General features: G+C 47.3%; 1 protein-coding gene across 3 annotated transcripts in view; it reads right to left on the bottom strand.

Moving 5' to 3' along the window:
* GNB5 (G protein subunit beta 5) overlaps positions 1 to 18772 on the bottom strand; it is a 44519-nt gene extending 25747 nt beyond the window's left edge. The window contains exons 1-3 of one of the 3 annotated variants that reach the window (XM_032622238.1): positions 18533 to 18772; positions 4738 to 4874; positions 1219 to 1260 (exon numbers count right to left, since the gene is read on the bottom strand). In XM_032622238.1, coding sequence (XP_032478129.1) covers positions 1219 to 1260; positions 4738 to 4874; positions 18533 to 18644 — 291 coding nt within the window. In that variant the 5' untranslated portion in view covers positions 18645 to 18772. Of the gene's footprint in view, positions 1 to 1218; positions 1261 to 4737; positions 4875 to 18030; positions 18449 to 18532 lie in introns of those variants that run through there. The other 2 variants (XM_032622239.1, XM_032622240.1) reach the window with 2 other exon arrangements.
* Between the last annotated feature and the right edge of the window lie 573 nt (positions 18773 to 19345).

Genomic DNA, 19345 nt, shown 5'->3' with positions numbered 1-19345 from the left:
TGGGGAGACATGGGCCTTGATACTGCCTGTCAAAGTTCTTTGTCACTCATGGAGTAGTAGCTCTTCAGACATCATGAATAACCTACTTCCACGAATGAGTGGCCACTCTCAGCACAGGGCATCCCGTCCCCTTTGCTGACAAGTGATAACTATGGCCCTGCCAGGGACCACAAGCGGCCACCCAATGGCTCCCCAGACATCAGGAGGCGTGTGCCCTACGCCATGCTAAGGCATAAACAGAAGCAACCCCCTAGCCCCAGCCCTGAAGATGCTGAGGAGTTCTGGAGAGGCAGAGTGATGTATAGGAAAGCCCTCTGCAAATTGTTACGTTGTCATTTTTATTATTCCCCAGGGGCCTGACCATTCCGGACTCTGCTCTACAAGATGGTTCTGGGCCCCCTTGAGCAGGTTGTATAACAACTTATATGACACTTACTGAACCTACAACTTATATGACACTTACTGAGCCTATTATGACACTTACTGAACACGTTCAATAATGCGGAATAAGGACGCTGTTCAATTTGAGACAGATAATAGGTTTCTTTTTTATACAGTGAAAAGGAAGACTTTCTTTCTAAGTAAACACTGGAGTCCATATCTAATATACAGTACTTGTTACTGCAAATGCCAACACGATGCAGGCGTGCAAGCGCACGTACACATAGATTCTGGCCTTTCTGTTGCATTACAAGTCTAAACTTAGGTCTCACTTGGAGCAGTACATGCCTATGCCAGACTTGCAAGCGGCTGAGACTCCACGGCATCCCTGTGAAGAGCAGTTTAATCCCACTGAGGTCTCAGCTCCCCACCCACTGTTTGCTCAAGTCCACGTGCTATGGAGTCTAGTCGAAGACAGAGAGGGGAGAGGAAACTGGGGGTTGGGTACCTCTTATTATCAGCCAGAAGAAAAATCCTAAATGCAGTAGTAGCACGTGTGAATGTGACAAGTTTCGGGGCCATGCCCTTTCCTGTTTCCGTATCGGCACCCTCTATGTTCGCCCTGCATGCTCTTCTCTGGGCGAGGTGTTCGGCTCAAGAGAGCAATGAATGCTACAGTGGGCTGCTGAACCATCCGAACACGGGAGGGCTTTCATGGGGTTTGCACCCCCAAATAGGCTCCTGAAGGGCAGGGAGACCAGTAGTGGGGTGCTTGGAGAGGACGAGGACAGGGCTGGGGTTCTGAAGTGCCTCAATCCACCAGGGACAATGCCTTACCTTGTTAGTAGTGAAGGAATCCCACACGATCACCTTCCCATCCTGGAAGGAAATGAGTAAACAGTTGAACAAGCTAGAGGTCACCACTGGGGAGATGGAAGCGGGGAGGGGCAGTATAGGGGTAGGGGATGAAGAGGTACAAATTGTTAGGTATAACATAAGCTACAAGGATATAGTGTACAACACAGGGAATATAGCCAATATTTAATAATAACTATAAATGGAGTACATAACCCTTAAAGCTTGTGAGTCACTATACTGTACATCTGTAACTTATATAATATCGTACATCAACTACACTTGAAGAAAAACAAAAAAGAGTGAACAGTTCAAAAATTCTCAACAAGCCCCAACACGTTAACTGCTGAGAACCTCATGGAAAGCCAAGTCCAGCTGGGCAGTGCCAAGTGGAAAGCCAGAGCAAGTATCTGGACAATCAAGACCCTCCAACCCATCCTTGAAGAAATGGGAGTGGGTGGCGACAGCACTTTCCAGCCTGATGCAAGTCTCAGTTCTCAACCTTGCATCCCTTGTGTAGATACAATGACAGAAAGCAACACTCAGACACTTCTTTTATGCCAATTATAAACCAAGCACAAATTGTTGGTAAACTGTCATCACCATCGTACCCCGAATGTCAGTAAGTTATACAGGGATAAGGTAAAGCTGAAATTACCTTCAGATGCCTGACAGTAACTAATGGTCCCCCCACCCCACCTCCCCAGCCTGTCCTCCCTACCATTCGCCTGAGTCCATGTTCCCTGCAGGACCGTGTAAGAGCCCCACCCCACTCTTTGCCCCACTCCCTGTGTGGAAGCTGTGGAGGGGGACTGGGTGGGTCTGACATCAGTCTGACTCCCCCAGGTGCTCAGGGACATCACAGCCTCACCCCCACCCACCCTGCAAAACAACATGGGACTCACACCTATGATGGTGGGGACCCCCGTGGGCAGCTGTTCCGGAAACAAAGAGCACTCCCTGTGGAGGGTGAGCTCTGGGCGATGCCACAGACAACACGGCCACTTTCACTGCAATCGTTCTGCAGCCCCAGTAGGGAGTGTGGGGAGGGGCTATGATGCCATCTGTTTGTAATGCAAACCCATCAGAGATAAACCCACGTAAGCCCCGGTCACTGCAGTGCAGTCGTCTACCCAGAACGTGGTGTAAGGGTTGTCTGGGCCCCCAGGCTCCCGCTGGCAGTGGAGGAGGACGGCTGAGCCGACCTCCTTCAGCACATGGGTCCCCCCCACATCCTCAGGGATGGAGAATCTGCAGCCTCTACTGCAGGCTTGATTTTTTTTAATCACTCAAGCCATTTGGAGCCAGATCTGGTCAGTGAGGTGAATGCCACTTAGGGGCACCAGCAAGGTCTGAGTAATGAAAATGACACAGCTGCTTGCTTCACTTGATCTGATGGAGGATTTCCATATTCACGCTGTGTGGGGCTGAGAGGCCGTGATCAAAGGCAAAGTCGGCGGTTTGGGGCCTTTTAAGACTCCTAAGCACATTTGTGCTTCTAATTTTTCTGACTAAACGCCCATACATGCTGTGTGGGTGAATTAGATAACAGAGCAGAGGGCTGCGGTGGGGCGGGGGGTAGAGACTCAGTGTATCACCCAAGTCAGCATTCCCTTCAGAGGCTTCCTCCACCGCACAGCCCGCCTGCCTGGCTCCACCGCCCACCTACTGTGCGCTCTGGAGAGAGAAAGGCAACCAAGACGCTAAAAGCAGTCTCATAACTAAATGTGGTCCCTCCGTGAGCACAGACAGCAGGGGCCTACGTACCTGGAGAGACTGTGCCTCCACCCCAAACCCCAACCCACTCAGTCAGGCAGATGAATTTCCTGCCTTTTAAGGGAGAAAGGCTGCTCTGAGTCACTCAAAGCCTGTTCCAGAGCCCTTCTGCTGTTTCCCACCTTCCTCCCTTCCCCCACCCACTCTCCGACTCCCTCTGCAGTAGAGGTGGATGGATGGAGTCAGTCAGCAGCGCTGAAGCATCCCTCCTCCTCTCCCACCCTCTCTAGTAAGAGTGGTACACGAGCGACAGAAAGTCCAACATATGGCATCCTTTTAAGGATTAAAAAAAAAGTCTAAAAGGCTAGGTGGCAACATGTACATCTCAACAACCACTTTGTAAAAAGGAGCCTTTGGAAAAAAGTCTAGAAAGAGGTGCTCTAAGATAATAATGATTGTAACAGGGTGGTAGGGGTAAAAACCTTTTCTTTTTTCCAGTTAAATACATAACTGATACATTAAATTTTTTATGAACATTTAAAAAGCAAGTGCAACGTGATATACTAGATTTGTAGGTAATACAGGAGATTAATAACACCTGTCCTATCAAACATAGTACCGACAGAGATATTAGAACTCACGGATTATTTAAAATATTTACAGTTTTGATACTTAAAAGGGTTATAAATAAAAACCAAATTTTCCTTTGAAAAAGCTGGACTAAAGGCAGAGGCAGGGGTCGGGGGGGCGGTAAACTGGCCATAAAAATATATGACTTCAGTTTATGGTTTTATGTTCAACGAATGTAACATCAAAATAGACATAAGAAGCACTAAGCAGTAGTAGCTAGCCTCCTGAAAGACATGTCCTTGTCCAGGCCCCTCCGTCATTATATCGGTGTTGGTCTGTGTGACCAGTGGAATGCAGAACGGAAGGAATGTCACTTCTGAGGCCAGGTCATCAAAGACAGCACGGCTTCTGCCTTTGTCTCCCTCTCCTGCTCTGGTGGAGGCCAGCCACCATGTCGTGAGCAGCCCGATGGAAAGGTCCACATGGTGAGGAGCTAAGGCCTTCAGCCAAGAGCCATGTGAGTGAGCCATTTTGGAAGTGAGCTTCTGCCTTAGCCAAACTGTCTAATGACTGCATCCCTGACCAACATCTTGACTGCAACCCTGTGAGACACCCTGAGCCAGAACTATCCGGCTGAGCTGCTCCTGATTCCTCACTCTCAGAAACCATGTAAGATACGAAATATTCACTGTGTAAGTTGTTAAACTTGGGGGTAATTTGTTATGCAGCAGTTTAATAACTAATACATAAGATGTAAAAATAAACCATGTCAGCTATATAAAATGAATGAAAGAAGTATACTTCACAAAATACATAGTTTAAATTTGTTCTTTAAGGCATAAAAACCGCTAAACTCTTAAACTGAAAGAAGCCACAATGGCACTTCAACCACTTACGCCCTCAACTTGGAGGAAAAAACCCCCTAATTTAAAAATGGTTTCACTTACAAATAAGACCTTGAAATATACTCAGGAAGAAAATTTTTGAATGGTTTGTAAAATAGAGTTTATAATATTTCAGTTATTACTAATTTCAAATCTACCCAAATTAGTGAAGTTTTCAAGTATGCCAGAGAATTCTTACCGGGGTAACTCGTGTCCTTTGGCGAACAGGCAGAGACATAGCATTCGGAGAGGGTCTTTTGAAAAGGACGGCTCTTTCCCTTCAGCTTACAATCAGAAATGTGCCCACCATCACCTGACAGGTGTGACGTACCTGCGAGGAGCTCACAATCCTCCTCTTATCCTTGCACCAGTCCATGCACAGAACCTTGTTCCCGTGGCCTTTGAGGGTCCTTCTGGTCTTCATGACAAACTGCCCCAGGGCCTCCACGCGCTCGGCCACTTGGTGCACTGCAAGGACAAGACACACTCAATCCCGTGACCAAGGACCAGGTCTGAGCCACAAGTTGGCACAGGGAAGCCATCGGTGCTTCATTCTCCTGCGCTTTACCCTATTGCCCTCGCAATGCTGTCTCTTTCAAGCTCAGGAGAAGGTAGAGACACGCTGTCATTCTCTCTGTGTTTAAGACCCTACATTTATAACTTATATAATATTGTGCATCAACTATACTTCAATAAAAAATGACCCTGTTTTTCAAAGCACTTCCATATACGTACGTTGAGGGGAAAAAGGACAGGACTGCCTCATATTTGCAAAGCTCTGCATAGAACTCTCCCACTGAAGGGCCACAGCTCTGCAAGGCGGGCAGGTAGGCAGTGGAGTGAGATCGCTATTCCCTTTGAATGGGTGAAGAGACTGAGGCTTACAGAGGTTATCCAGCTGATACGAGTTCATACAACTGACCAGGAGCAAAGTGGGGGCTTCTGGTTCTTTTACCTACTACTTTCCAGTCACAGGGACAAGTGGCTTTACAGAAACCGTCCTATCAGGTGCCAGGACGTGCACCATCTGCTCAACAGCAGGCCCTGTGTTTCCTCACTGGTCCCCCCCATGCCGGGCACGGGTCTGGGACATGGTAATTGCCCAATCCACGTGCTGCAGGAAAGAGCAAATTGACTGACCCTCCAAACAGTACACTGTGGATTTACTGAAAACTCACAGGGCGGGCAGAGATCAACGCAACATTGCACAAGTCTGAACACATGATCTGCAGAAGGTACATACCTCAGGAAGGCACTCCAAAAATCAATCTCTCAGGGGCTGGGAACACAGCCTCTTTCCTGAGGCCAAAGGAGAGCTTTTGGGGGGCTTTTGGAGAGGCTGTCAGAGGGAGACAAATTCACGCAAAGTAGCAGAAAGGGCCCCAGAAACCATCCAGTCCATGCCGTCATTGTGGAGGTGAGGAAACTGAGGTGGGGGTCATGTGGCTTCTGTCCCCTTGTGCGGTGCCACTCCCTTTCAGGTTGGAGGCTGCGCCGGGCTCCTAACCCCACCTCTGCTTCTCCTTCCTCTAAATCTTTCAGCTGGGCCTTTTTCTGGGCAGGTGGGGAGGAGAGAAGGGGGCATTCTAGGCCAGGGGACAGCCCCAGGAAAGGTGTGGTGTCTTGGTATAGACAGAACACCACGCGTAGAGAGAGGCAAGGCTCCGGCTCTGGCCTTCCCAGGGAGCTGCTGGCACTCACTGGGGAAGTGCCCACCTCCCTCACTTGAAGCCTGGGCTGAGGGGCTGACTCTGTGCTTTAACCCTTGTGACAACAGTGCCCCTTCTCAGGAAATCCTTCCTTCCTTCTTCCCTCCCCTCTTCCCTTCCTTCTCTTTAAATACTTCAGTGTGTATTTCCTGAAAACAAGGAACTCTCTTGCATAACCACAGTACAACTATCAAAGTCAGAGAACTGACACTGAAACAATACGATGTCTAATCTATAGACCTTATTGAGATGCTCTCCTTTGTCCCAACAATATCTTTACAGCAAAAGAAAACCTAAGATCACGTGTTGCAGTCACTGGTCGCTTTCCTTCATCTCTAGTTATTTTTTTCCCCAACCTGGGCTTGTCTGATGTTTCCTCAAGATTAGCTTTGGGTAATGCACGTTTGGCAGGGACACCACAGACTAGCGCTGAGGTCCTGCCCCGAACACCTGTCCCGTCAGGAGGCAGCCCGCTAGTCCCATCACCAGCAATGTTTACTCGGATCATTTGGTCAAGGTGGCGTCTGCCAGGGTTCTCCACTGTACAGTTACCATTTTGCCTTTTGTCATGAAAAAGTACTTTGTGGGGATGTACTCTGAGAGTATATAAACGTCACAATACTCCTCAAACTTGAATACCCTACTTTTAACATCCATTCATGATTCTTGCCTGAACCAATTATTTTGATGGTTGGTAAGTGGTGACTTTTCCAATTCCATCATTCCTTCTGCATTTTTTAGTTGACTTCCTAATATAAAGAGGAGTGTTCCTTCTTCCCCAATGTATTTATTCATTCGTTTACCTTAGTAGGGACTCATGGATTCTCATTTTATTCAAGAAGTTATAATCCTTTACTACTATTTATTTTGATGCCCAACTCATCCCTGATTTGCTCAGTGTCGAGAACTTCCGACACGTCCCCATCATCCTCGGAGCACATCTTCTTGCGGGCTCATGTTCCCTCCCTGCCCTAGCCCTGGAAGCAGACATTTATTTCTCCAAGAAGGCTTGGTTTCTTATAGTTGCCCCATTTCTTTGTGATGAAATAAATATGAGCGAACAGGTTAAAAGTCTCTGTGAAAACCCACGCTGTTAAAAAGTACTTGCTAAACTTTATAAAGTGCTACACGAGTGTGCAATTATGATGCCATCGCTTCTGCGAAGACACCGCATTCTTTACTGCCACCAACAGCACGTTAGTCTTTTATGGAAACATTCTTCACAAAAACGTATTGAATGCGATTTAAAAACAGACTGAATGTTTCTAATTTCTTATAGGCCTTTTACACAAGCCTATACCAGCTCAGAGCTGTGAGCATATTCTAATTAGTATTTTACTTTGAAACTTCATACCAATATTAGTGCTGCTTCCCCCAGTTCAGCATTAGGACAATCATAGCCATTTAATGTCACTCTTACCAAAAAAAAAAAAAAAAAAACAGATGACTCACCAACCAAAACAGGGCCTCCCTGCAAAGCATGAATTTGAACACATCCCAACTATTAATTATTTTTTCTCACTGCATTTTCTCTTCCCATATATAGATTCACTCCCAACCTACTCTATCCTGTTTCTATCTGCCAAATCTCACATCTGCTGAATTAGAGACTTTTTTAAAAACTTTGAACACCAGAAAGTAAAAACAAAAACCAAAAAACTGGGAACGAGTGGAACATGCTCTGTAACTCATTTGTGGGAGCTTGGTTCCGGACAGATGTGGCTTCTCTCCTTTGCCTGCTGATGAACCATGCCTTCAGGATTTAACTTTTTCTTTTTTAAAGAAAGAAATGATGAACACGGCTAGCTGGTTTCTATAATAACAACTTACTAGAATAGAATGACAGCCTGTTAAGAAATTCCACTAGAAGGTAAGTGGCAGGAGGATGGAGTGCTGTCTTGTTGGACCTCCTTGGAGCATTCACTGCAACAGAGCGGTCAGGAGCCCGGGCTCCGGGTCACAGTCCTGTGCAGTCACACACCAGCTGTGCAACCGTGAGCCTCCGCTCACCTTCCTGCCCCCTCGCTTCCCTCATGGGGTACCCACACAGTGGGTACCCAGTAAATATTTATTGAAAGGATAAAGGGAATGCTCAGTGATTACTAAATTTCAGTCAACTGCAGCAATCCTAGGCAGCAGGTTTTGGTGGGCTAACCTAACTTTTCAGCCCCTTTCCCTTCGTTTTCTGTACCTCTCTCTACCCCTCATCCATCATCTCTGCTTCAGCTGCCAACCAACTCCTAAATTTATCAGTGCAAACTTGCTAGCACTGGCAGTGGGAGCCTCACTCGTTTCCTGATCCAAGGAGTCTGAATCCATGGGATGGAGCCAGGATGCTGCATTTCCACATGCTCCCCAGGTGTGAGTTATACCCACTAAAGGTGGAGGCGGGGCAGCTCTGAGAAGGTTCAGAAAGGCAGCTTCTTGGATGGGAGGGTGGGGCGGGGAAATGGGGCAGATAAGGGGAGGATTCCAGAGTCTGTGGTTGAGAACACAGCGATGCCTCAAACCCCAACGGACAATTCAGAAAGGAGCTGGTTGGGGAGAAAGCCATAATTCAAAAAGATATGTGCACCCAGCACCCATACGTGCACTGCAGCACCATTTACAATAGCCAAGACATGGAAACAACCTAAATGTCCACTGACAGAGGAATGGATAAAGATGTGGTACATATATACAATAGAATACTACTCAGCCATAAAGAAGAATGAAATAATGCCATTTGCAGCAACATGGATGGACCTAGAGATTGTCATACTGAGTGAAGTAAGCCAGAAAAAGGCAAATATCATATGCTATCACTCATATGTGGAATCTAATTTTGAAAAATGATACAAATGAACCTATTTACAAAACAGAAACAGACTTACAGATATTGAAAACAAACTTATGGTTACCAAAGGGGAAACGTGGTGGGGAGGGATAAATCAGGAGCTTGGGATGAACATACACACACTACTATATATAAGACAGATAACCAACAAGGACCTACTGTAGAGCACAGGGAACTCTACTCAACATTCTGTGATAACCTATATGAGAAAAGAATCTGAAAAAGAATGAATATATGTATATGTATAACTGAATCATTTTGCTGTACACCTGAAACTAACACAACATTGTACATCAACTCTACTCCAATAAAATTTTAAAAAGAAGAAATAAAGGAGCTGGTTGGGAATTAAGATGGTAAGTGCTCTTTCTTATGAATGATGTGCAGGTAGGGTAGTTGCTGGAAACTGAAAGCCATGGCTGGAACTCAAGAAGAGGGATAGAGCTGGAAATATAGGCTAGTAACTGTCTACTGCTTGAATGATGTTTCCCTACTATGCGCCAAATGCTTGGGTACAGAAAAGGAGAAGACAGTTCCTGCTCTTACTGGGCTCACAGTCTGCAGGGCACGGACAGGCCAGCACACACGTAACCACTGCAGTGTAGTGAGAAGGTAGCTAACAGAGGTGTTGGGGAGCCGAGGGCAACATGGCTGACTATGCTGCAGGTGCAGCCATTGGAGGAGACGTCACAGGAACCTGGCTTTGAAGGATGCATAGGAGTTGGGGTAGGGAAGGGGGAGGCAGGAAATTAGTTTCTTACCATTTACTTTTGTTCGTTATTCAGTAAAATGGAAGACATGACCTAATCCATGGGGTGTGCTGAGGTTTAACAGGGAAAGCAAATTAAAGTGCTTAACGATATTCGGCTGGCCAGGAATCAAAAATGTACAGGTGGGGACTAGGGCTCTGAGGACCAAAACACTGGAAACAACATGACCTGGAGGAAAGAGAGCTTCTGAAATGGAAGGGCCATGAAATGTCAAATGTAATTACCTGTCATTTTTAATGACGGCAGAACATTCCACTTATGAATATACCATTAACTAAAAATCCCCAACCAGTGGACACTTACTTTGCTCCAGGGCCACTGTGATACCCTTGCATTGCATTACCTCCTTAGATAAATTCCAATTTGTGGCATTGCTGAGTTAAACAGAAAGCACATTTTTGAAGGCTTTCAATGCCCATTGCCATTATCCATCATTTACCGTGTGTCTCCCGCATGACAGGTGCTGGGCTGAGAGCTTTACACGTGGTCTGAGGTCACAGGCTTTATCTCCATTTCTACCAAAAAGAAAACAGGCTCAGGGAGGCTAAGGACCTTATGCACACACAGACTTGGGCCTCTAAGAACAGATAAACACCTCCCATCGTGGGGTAAACTCTGGGCAGGTGGCTGTGATTCTTTAGAAAATCAAGGACTAGGTGAGGCAGCGACAAAGGCTTCCTGGTCCAGAAGACACCCCAACCTTGGATCCCTCCCACTTCCTGATGTAGCCAGAGCAATGGGTCATTTAGACCAAGAGTCAAGAAACCCACCCTCACCTGGCTCAGCCACCACCTGGCAGGGAGAGGGGTGCCAAGTTAGAGCCAAAAGCAACCTTAGCAACTCGACAAGCAGTGCCCAGCATCATTCCCAGGCACCCTGTGCGGGGTGTCCTGTGTGCAGGGCTGAACCCTCCCTGCCCGGGGCCTGGGGTCGGGTAGTCATATGGAGCAGTTGTTTTCAAACTTCTATTTGAATTGCACAAGGCTCCCTACCCCTGCATGCTTCCACTTTCTCTCATAGATAAAATCTTACTAGAAGCCCAATCTAGAAACTAGACAGAGCAAAGCCAGGCTGGTGAACAGTCGAGCGAGCTGCTGAGTTCAGAGGCGCTTCTGCTCTGCACACCTCGAGCCCAGGGGCTCCCAAGGTCCAAACAGCAAGCGTGCAGGCCGACGTAGGGCGCCAGCCCTGTCACTTCTCAGAAAGGAAAATGAGGCCTGAGAGGAGGGCACACTTATAAATTAGAGGTAAACAAATGTGTCCTCTGAGCCTGTGCCCTCCTCTGTAAAACAAGGGTGTGAAGAGTTTATCTATGGGGCCTTGGAAATGACCTGTAATACTGGCTTCAGACAAAGATGAACTTTTCATCAAGATGTGGCTTCCCAGGGTATATGCCCAGTAGTGGGATTACTGGGTCATATGGTAGTTCTATTTGTAGTTTTTTAAGGAACCTCCATACTGTTCTCCACAGTGGCTGTATCAATTTACACTCTCACCAACAGTGCAAGAGGGTTCCCTTTTCTCCACACCCTCTCCAGCATTTATTGTTTCTAGATTTTCTGATGATGGCCATTCTGACCGGTGTGAGGTGATACCTCACTGGAGTTTTGATTTGCATTTCTCTAATGATGGGTGATGTTGAGCATTCTTTCATGTGTTTGTTAGCAGTCTGTATATCTTCTTTGGAGAAATGTCTATTTAGGTCTTCTGCCCATTTTTGGATTGGGTTGTTTGTTTTTTTGATATTAAGCTGCGTGAGCTGCTTGTAAATTTTGGAGATGAATGGATAAAGAAGATGTGGCACATATATACAATGGAGTATTATTCAGCCATAAAAAGAAACGAAATTGAGCTACTTGTAGTGAGGTGGATGGACCTAGAGTCTGTTATACAGAGTGAAGTAAGTCAGAAAGAGAAAGACAAATATCGTATGCTAACACATATATATGGAATCTAAGAAAAAGAAAATGTCATGAAGAACCTAGGGGTAAGACAGGAATAAAGACACAGACCTACTAGAGAATGGACTTGAGGATATGGGGAGGGGGAAGGGTAAGCTGCGACAAAGTGAGAGAGTGGCATGGACATATATACACTACCAAACGTAAGGGAGATAGCTAGTGGGAAGCAGCCGCATAGCACAGGGAGACCAGCTCGGTGCTTTGTGACCACCTAGAGGGGTGGGATAGGGAGGGTGGGAGGGAGGGAGACGCAAGAGGGAAGAGATATGGGAACATATGTATATGTATAACTGATTCACTTTGTTATAAAGCAGAAACTAACACACCATTGTAAAGCAATTATACTCCAATAAAGATGTAAAAAAAAAAAAAACAAAAAAAAGAAAAAGATGTGGCTTCCTCTCAACTTTCAGGGAATAGTTTTGCTATTTATTTTATAATCAGTGCACACAGGAACCTAAAGTAAAATGTAGAACGTGGAGGTCAATACACAAGAATTCAAGCCATGTAACTTCATAAAGTGCAATTATGCAACAGCGTCATTCCTGTTGTTCCATAAGGCCGTGAAAAAATGACCCCAGCATGAACACGCTCTAAAATTTCCCTGAAAATGAACATTGTGAAATTGATTGTAAATACAGAACACAAGTTCAAAGACATATGAGAGGTCTTAAATACGAAAACAGAACTCTTTTAAAAATGATCTTGGGGGCTTCCCTGGTGGCGCAGTGGTTGGGAATCTGCCTGCCAATGCAGGGGACACGGGTTCGAGCCCTGGTCTGGGAAGATCCCACATGCCGCGGAGCAACTAGGCCCGTAGGCCACAACTACTGATCCTGCGCGTCTGGAGCCTGTGCTCTGCAACAAGAGAGGCCGCGATAGTGAGAGGCCTGCGCACCGCGATGAAGAGTGGCCCCCACTTGCCACAACTGGAGAAAGCCCTCACACAGAAACGAAGACCCAACACAGCCAAAAATAAATAAATATTTTTAAAAAATGATCCTGAATAACTTACTAAATTTTGCACCAACATACAGTCTTGTGATGGCCACAATTTGGTAGAAGATCAAAGGAATCAAGGAAGAAAACTTATCCAAAGCTAATTTTTAAAAACTCATTCTGTCTGATTCTACCCCAAGGTAGAATGGGGTGGGATGTATACAAAACCCTCACCCACCTGGATGGAAGGAAAACATTTATAATCACATTACCTCACTTGTGTTAGAGATTTTTTTTTAACATCTTTATTAGAGTATAATTGCTTTACAATGGTGTGTTAGTTTCTGCTTTATAACAAAGTGAATCAGTTATACATATACATATGTTCCCATATCTCTTCCCTCTTGCGTCTCCCTCCCTCCCACCCTCCCTATCCCACCCCTCTAGGTGGTCACAAAGCACCTAGCTGATCTCCCTGTGCTATACGGCTGCTTCCCACTAGCTATCTACCTTACCTTTGGTAGTGTATATATGTCCATGCCATTCTCTCACTTTGTCCCAGCTTACCCTTCCCCCTCCCCATATCCTCAAGTCCATTCTCTAGTAGGTCTGCGTCTTTATTCCCATCTTCCCCTAGGTTCTTCATGACCACTTTTTTTTTCTTTTAGATTCCATATATATGTGTTAGCATACGGTATTTGTTTTTCTCTTTCTGATTTATTTCACTCTGTCAGAGATTCTTGAATTACCCCCAAACCATAAATCAGCCACAGACAAAAAAGCCTGAATTCCTGAATTAAAAGTTGGAAGGGTTAAGTTATGGTACAGCCTTTATGATGGAATACTATATGTTTCCAAATCATAATTTTTAAATACTGACATTAAAAAGAACTGTAAAATGACATGAGGAGCGATTCAATCCATTGGGTTAAATCAAAACTAGACTCATACAAAAAAAAAAACTAAACTCAAACTATACCTACTACAATCCCAAGTATGCTTATAAATACACACGCAGACATGAAAACCTAAGCTATAAAGTCCCAAGTAAGCTTATAAATACACACACAAACATGAAAACATCAAAATCTTAAAAGTGGCTACCTCTGGGTGGTGGGGTTATGGATGACTTGTTCTCCTGTATTTCTGAATCTGCTACAGTGGCGTTAGCTTATTATGACAGTTTTCTAGCAAGAGGAAGGGGCGGGGAAATGAAAGGCAAGTTTGCTTTCTGCTCCTTCTGACACCACAGGCCACACATGGAAGAGCAGCTGGAAGCAGATTACTCTGCTGGGAAACTCACTTTTATAAGCCTCAGTACACGCAGCGTATTTCCTTAGAACGTGGAAAAAGTGGATCAACATATTTGCTTCAGACTAATCCAGAAATACGGTTTTCCTAAATTTCTCCTTACACTGTAAAGTCAGAATACAGAATAGTCCAAGGCTCTAGCCACAAGTTCACAAAGTTACACTTAGAACACAAAGAAAAGGGAATAGCATCAGATGATAAATCCTGTGGTTTCCCATATTTCGTCTGATTTTTAACCTAAGACATTACACAAATCTTTTTTGAGCTGCTCTGCTCCTAGATAATAACAGAATCTTCCCCAAAGGAGCTGGGAACCGGAATGAAGTCATCCCCAAACAGGCCCACAAGGCTGCCACGTATGTTGGCCAAAATGAACACGGCCTCCCTCCTGCTGTCTGCTTTCAGCCTGTCTTCCAGATCATTTGTCTCTTTAATTTCAAGTTAAGAACTCTTTAAAACTGAACTCTCTCCTTTTCTCTGGATCTTGACTCCCATTTCAGTATTCATTTTTTATTATAAAAGCAACAAATGCACACATGTGTATAAAGTAAAACGTACCTCTACATCCCCCCACTCCCCTCTCTAGAGATAACAAGCTTCCTGTGTCTCCCGCCACAAATTTAATGCATATACAAGCAGCTCTTGTTTAAGCTAATGAGACTATATCATACACACTGTTGGGCCCTTTTTCTTTCTTACTCAATACTGACACCTCTTCACACACACACACACACAGATTTAGTTTTTTGTTTCTGTTTTTTTTCCATTTTAATGTGACTCTCAGCCTTCTGAGAGACCGTCTACCATGGTGAGAAGGAGAGCTGTACTCCCCATTTGCCCTTAGAGCAGCTGCATAACCTCTGGGAAATCCCTTAACCCTTCCCTGGATCTCTGCTGCTACTTCATCCCCAAGGAAAGGGGAGAGGGTTGTTGGGAGGGGAAGAAAATTTTTTGTGCCCGAAAACTGAGGCTGAAGCAGGTGACCCCTCTAGTTTCAAGAGCTGCGTGATAGGCCCCCCAAAGATGTCCACATCCTAATTCTCAGAAGGTGAATATGTTACCTTACGTGACAAAAGGTGCTTTGAAGATGTGATGAAGTTAGGGATCTAGAGATGGGAAGAGTATGCTGAATTATACAGGTGGGCCCAATGTAAGTAATTACAAGGGTCCTTATAAGAGGGAGGCAGGGGGATCAAAGTCAAAGAAAGAGATGTGATGACAGAAACGATGTTGGAGTGGGGTGGGGTCACAAGCCAAGGCATGCAGGCAACCTCTAGAAACTGGGAATAGCAAGGAATGGACTCTCCCACAAAGCCTCAGAAGGAATGCAACCCTTCCGACCCATTTTAGATCTCTCATCTCCAGAACTGTAAGAGAATAAATTTATGTTGTTTTAAGACACTATGTTTATGGAGATTTGTACAAGAGCGATAGGAAATTAACACAAGCTACCACCTCACGGTTCTAAAATGCCTGAGAATCCACCGAGCGAGCACCTACCCATGGGAGAAGGTAAGCAGAAGGCGATGACGGAAAACGTGTGGAGAGAAGCAGGAAATGCTGGAGGAGTGAGGGGAAAGGCAGGGCAGGGGCCCGAGGCCTGGGGCTGTGGAGTTTGATGTAGGCTGGCTTCCCCTTAGGTCACCCATAAAGGCCACTTCCTGTAGTTAAAGTTGGCCCAGGGTCTGACTTGGGAATGAGGGTCCAACAAAATGGATGCTGGTTTGAGGGTCAAAGGGATGGGAGCTGAAGAACTGAGAGTCTGAAGTTCAGTTAAGTTCTCTTTCCTCCAAGTTTATGCTCTGTAGTTTTGTTGTGTTGAGTTTTTTACAGCAAGAATTTGGGCAAGTCAGAGCTAACAGAAGGCTGAACAACTGTCCTGGTTTGCCCAGGACTGAAGGCTTCCCAGTATGCAAGGCTTTCCATTTTAAAACCAAGAGTCTCAGGTGCACCAGGATGACTTGGTCACCTTGGCTACGGCCTAAAGACCTTTCCCCGACCAGGGTAGGGGCTACAGGGCAACCTATGATTTAACATCACCAAAATGCAAAAACGCACATGCTCAGAAAGAGGCTGAGAGACTGGAAGAGAGAAGAGCCCAGGGATCATGGAGATCTCTGTGGGAGAGACTGCGGTCACAAAAGGAGAAGCAGTGCTGAGTGCTTACAAGACCCCGGGGGGCTGTGACGGAGTGACTCTCCTGTTCACCCTTGTGGATCCTGAAGACACCAGGGATAAGACAGGGCTTAGGGTCAAAAGGAAGGCTTGAGCCATGTGCCATAGTCCTCAAAAACGGAGGGAGCCTGGCTGGGGGGTCAGGAGACAGCAGCATGGAGGAGGAGATCAGTTGAATGCTCGGAGACTCAAAGGAACAAGGGTTTTACATGAGAGTGGAAGAGAAGTGGTCCGGAAGATACAGAGGGAATAAAGGGGACCCTGACCACATGGCTTCTGGTCTTTTCTACTCAAAAATTCTAACATATGCAGGTGGGGATAAATCCTTCCACTGTGGGTCCAAAATTTGGCCCCGACCTCTGAGAGCACTGCATTCTTGGCAGGACAGAGGTTCCCTGTTGAAAAGCTGCATCTTGACCATCGCTCTGCCTTAGGCAATTTACCAGATTCACAGAAAAGCCTGAAAAATATCCCAGTGGGCAGCCTTTACTCTCCAGAGCGTTTCTGGAGAATGCCCTCTGCGCTGAGCACTAAGACGTTTGGCAAAAAAGCTGAAGTGAGGATGGGCTGGAGCTCTGACTGGCTGGGCTGGAATCCTGGGTCCACTACTTACTAGCTGGGATCTTTCGGCAAGTCCTTTCACCTCTCTGTGCCTCAGTTTCCTCGTCTGTAAAATGGAGAAATCAGACGACCTACCTCCGAGGCACTAACACCATGCTTGCAGCATCGTCACTATCACCTGCAGAGTGTAGGAATTTGCAAAGGGAAATGGGGCAGACCCATTATCCATTCCCTACTTCTCTGATAACAGAACCCAACTTTGTTTGGGGATGGCAGCGTACTCAGCTCACTTCTCCCTTTCTCAGCCTCCCTTGCTTGTAGCCATGTGACCTAGTTCTGGCCAATGAAGTGCAAACAGAAATCTGTTGGGGAGAAAGGAGGTTTGTGAAAAAACTTTTGCCTTCCTGAAAAGAAGGAGAAACAGAAGCTGGTGCCCACATTCCCCCTTCTTCCAGCCCTGGATACGGAGGTGATGCTGGGCGCTGTGGCAGTTATAATCATGGGGCAAATGCCAGTGCTCTGAGGTAGTGGAGACAGAAGAAGCATGGGTTCCTGATAGCACACCGGGCAGCTGAACCAAAGCTGATAATCGCCTACCCTTGCTCTTGTTAAGAAAAATAACTCCCAATTTGCTTAATTACTTTATTTGGGGTTTATAGCTAATTGTAGCTGAATACATTTCTAAATGATATAGGGGCTTAGCCTGCCTCCTACAAAAGCACAGCACATTTGAAATTCAGGTCACCTGCTTCTATCAAGTGATTTTTTTTTTTTCAAAGAAAGGAATCAGGTGCTAAAGGACCTAGCATAAACCCCATCTTTCTTTTCCAAAGTGAATGTAGAGGGGTGGTGCCAAAAGAGCAGGATCACAATGTATAGGTGTGCCTGAGAACACACGCACGAGGAGGCCCTGTTCAGCAAAGGGGAGCTGCCACCCTCAGGGCTGAAAAGGAAGCAGATGAAGCCACTTCCCCAAGCCTGGCCTGAGCCCAAGCACTACTGAGGACAAAGCATCCCACAGAGTAAAGGGAAGCTGATCCCACTAAGAGTCATGTAACCTGGCTATTTAGCTGTTCCCTCACAAAAGTCACAGACCGGTTCTGAATTATGGTCGTGGTCAATAATGTAAGTTTATTTAAGACTGCTACTGCTGTTTTATGCTAACGACACCTCATCCATCCAAAAGCTTCTTAAACAGCCTTAGAGGAACTAAATGTTTGGATTTGGTAAGCTCCTCTGCTTCCCTTCCCCCATCTGGCTCTCCACTCTCGGACTGGAAAAGTGAGCTTTTATATCAGTCTGGGTCCTTGCAAAAGCAAAACTGAGAAAAGACAACAGTGATGGAGTAAGTAAAATGCTTACCAAAAAACCCGGGAGTTTACCCTAGGCCGCGTCCACAAGAGCTCGCTGCTTGCCCTTGCTGACAACCAACCCCCGCCCCGCCCACCCCGCTCCGCTGGGGAAGGGCAAGAATGAGATCAGCTTGCGTCTTCCAGGCAGGCAGGTGATGACCGTAACTGGTCCCACGATCCAACGTCAGGAGGACAGCGGCTAGGGGCCGCCCCCGCCCAGAGGCGGGCTGGCTTCCACTAGCCAGCAGGGGCTCTGCGAGGTGCCGGGAGCCCGCGAGCGTCCGTCTCGGGTCCCCCACCCGCGCGTCCGGGGGCTCGGGCCGCTACCCGCGTCTCATTTGGCGCCCGGGCACCGGGGCCCTCATCCAGGGCGATGGCGCGGGCCTGGCTCCGGGCCCGGGCCGCCCCGCTCCATCTTCTCCCCCTATCCCCCCCGGGAGCCGGAGCCCGTCTCCTTTCCCGGGCCCGCCTCCAGGCGCGCAGACCCCGGCCCCGCCCCGGCCCGCACTCACGCTCCACGTCGTGCAGCTTGGCCCGCTCCTCCTCCAGTTTGCCCTTGAGGCTCTCGGCCTCGCTCTTGAGCGACGCCAGCGTCTCGTTCTCGTGCAGCCCGTCGGTTGCCATCTTCGAGCGGGGACGCGGCGGGAGGGAAGCGGGGATGCGAGTCAGCGGGCGGCGGAGGCCGGGCCGGCGAGCTTGCGCCGAGCCGCCACCGGCGCAGCTCCAGCCGTCTCCCCAAGCGCGCCCCGCCCCTCGGCGCTGACGCCGGCTGCTGAGAGCCGGGCGGCTGCGGCCGATCCCCCTCCCCCCTTCCCCGGACGTGTCCGCGGGCGCAGAGTCCTTGCGCAGTGCCCTAGGCGAGGCCCGAGTTAGCGCTGCAACGCACAGCACCCGGGGACGCAGGGAGTGTCGTGCCCATTTTGCGGGTGGGAAAACCGAGGTTAGGAGGAGATACGTGACTTGCTGAAGGACGCGCACTTAGTGAGGACCAAGCTGGGATTCCAACCCAGGACTGTCCGGCTCCTGGGAGCTTGGGTTGTCCCAGTGACACAGCCCTTGCAACACCCCTTTCCCCCAGTCCCTCGCACACATCTCCCGTCCTTGGTGGCTTCTGCCTGCCGAGAGAGGAGAGGTTAAGGGGGCCTGGCTCGCGCCACTGGTACCCAGTCTGACCCCTGGTAGCTCTGAGGCTCCCCCTACAACGAAATGAAAACTCTCCTCGTTTATTGACTTAAATATACAAAGCTAGTTCTGGCTTCTGAGAAGCTGTGGGGTCTTTGCCCGTTCTTGGTTTTGCCTTTCTTTTATTCACTCGGGAATTAAGT

The sequence above is a fragment of the Phocoena sinus genome, chromosome 2, assembly GCF_008692025.1.
Source record: "Phocoena sinus isolate mPhoSin1 chromosome 2, mPhoSin1.pri, whole genome shotgun sequence".
Classification (NCBI taxonomy): Eukaryota; Metazoa; Chordata; class Mammalia; order Artiodactyla; family Phocoenidae; genus Phocoena; species Phocoena sinus.
The sequence above is the reverse complement of the archived record's forward strand: the minus strand, read 5'-3'. Positions and strand labels throughout refer to the sequence as shown.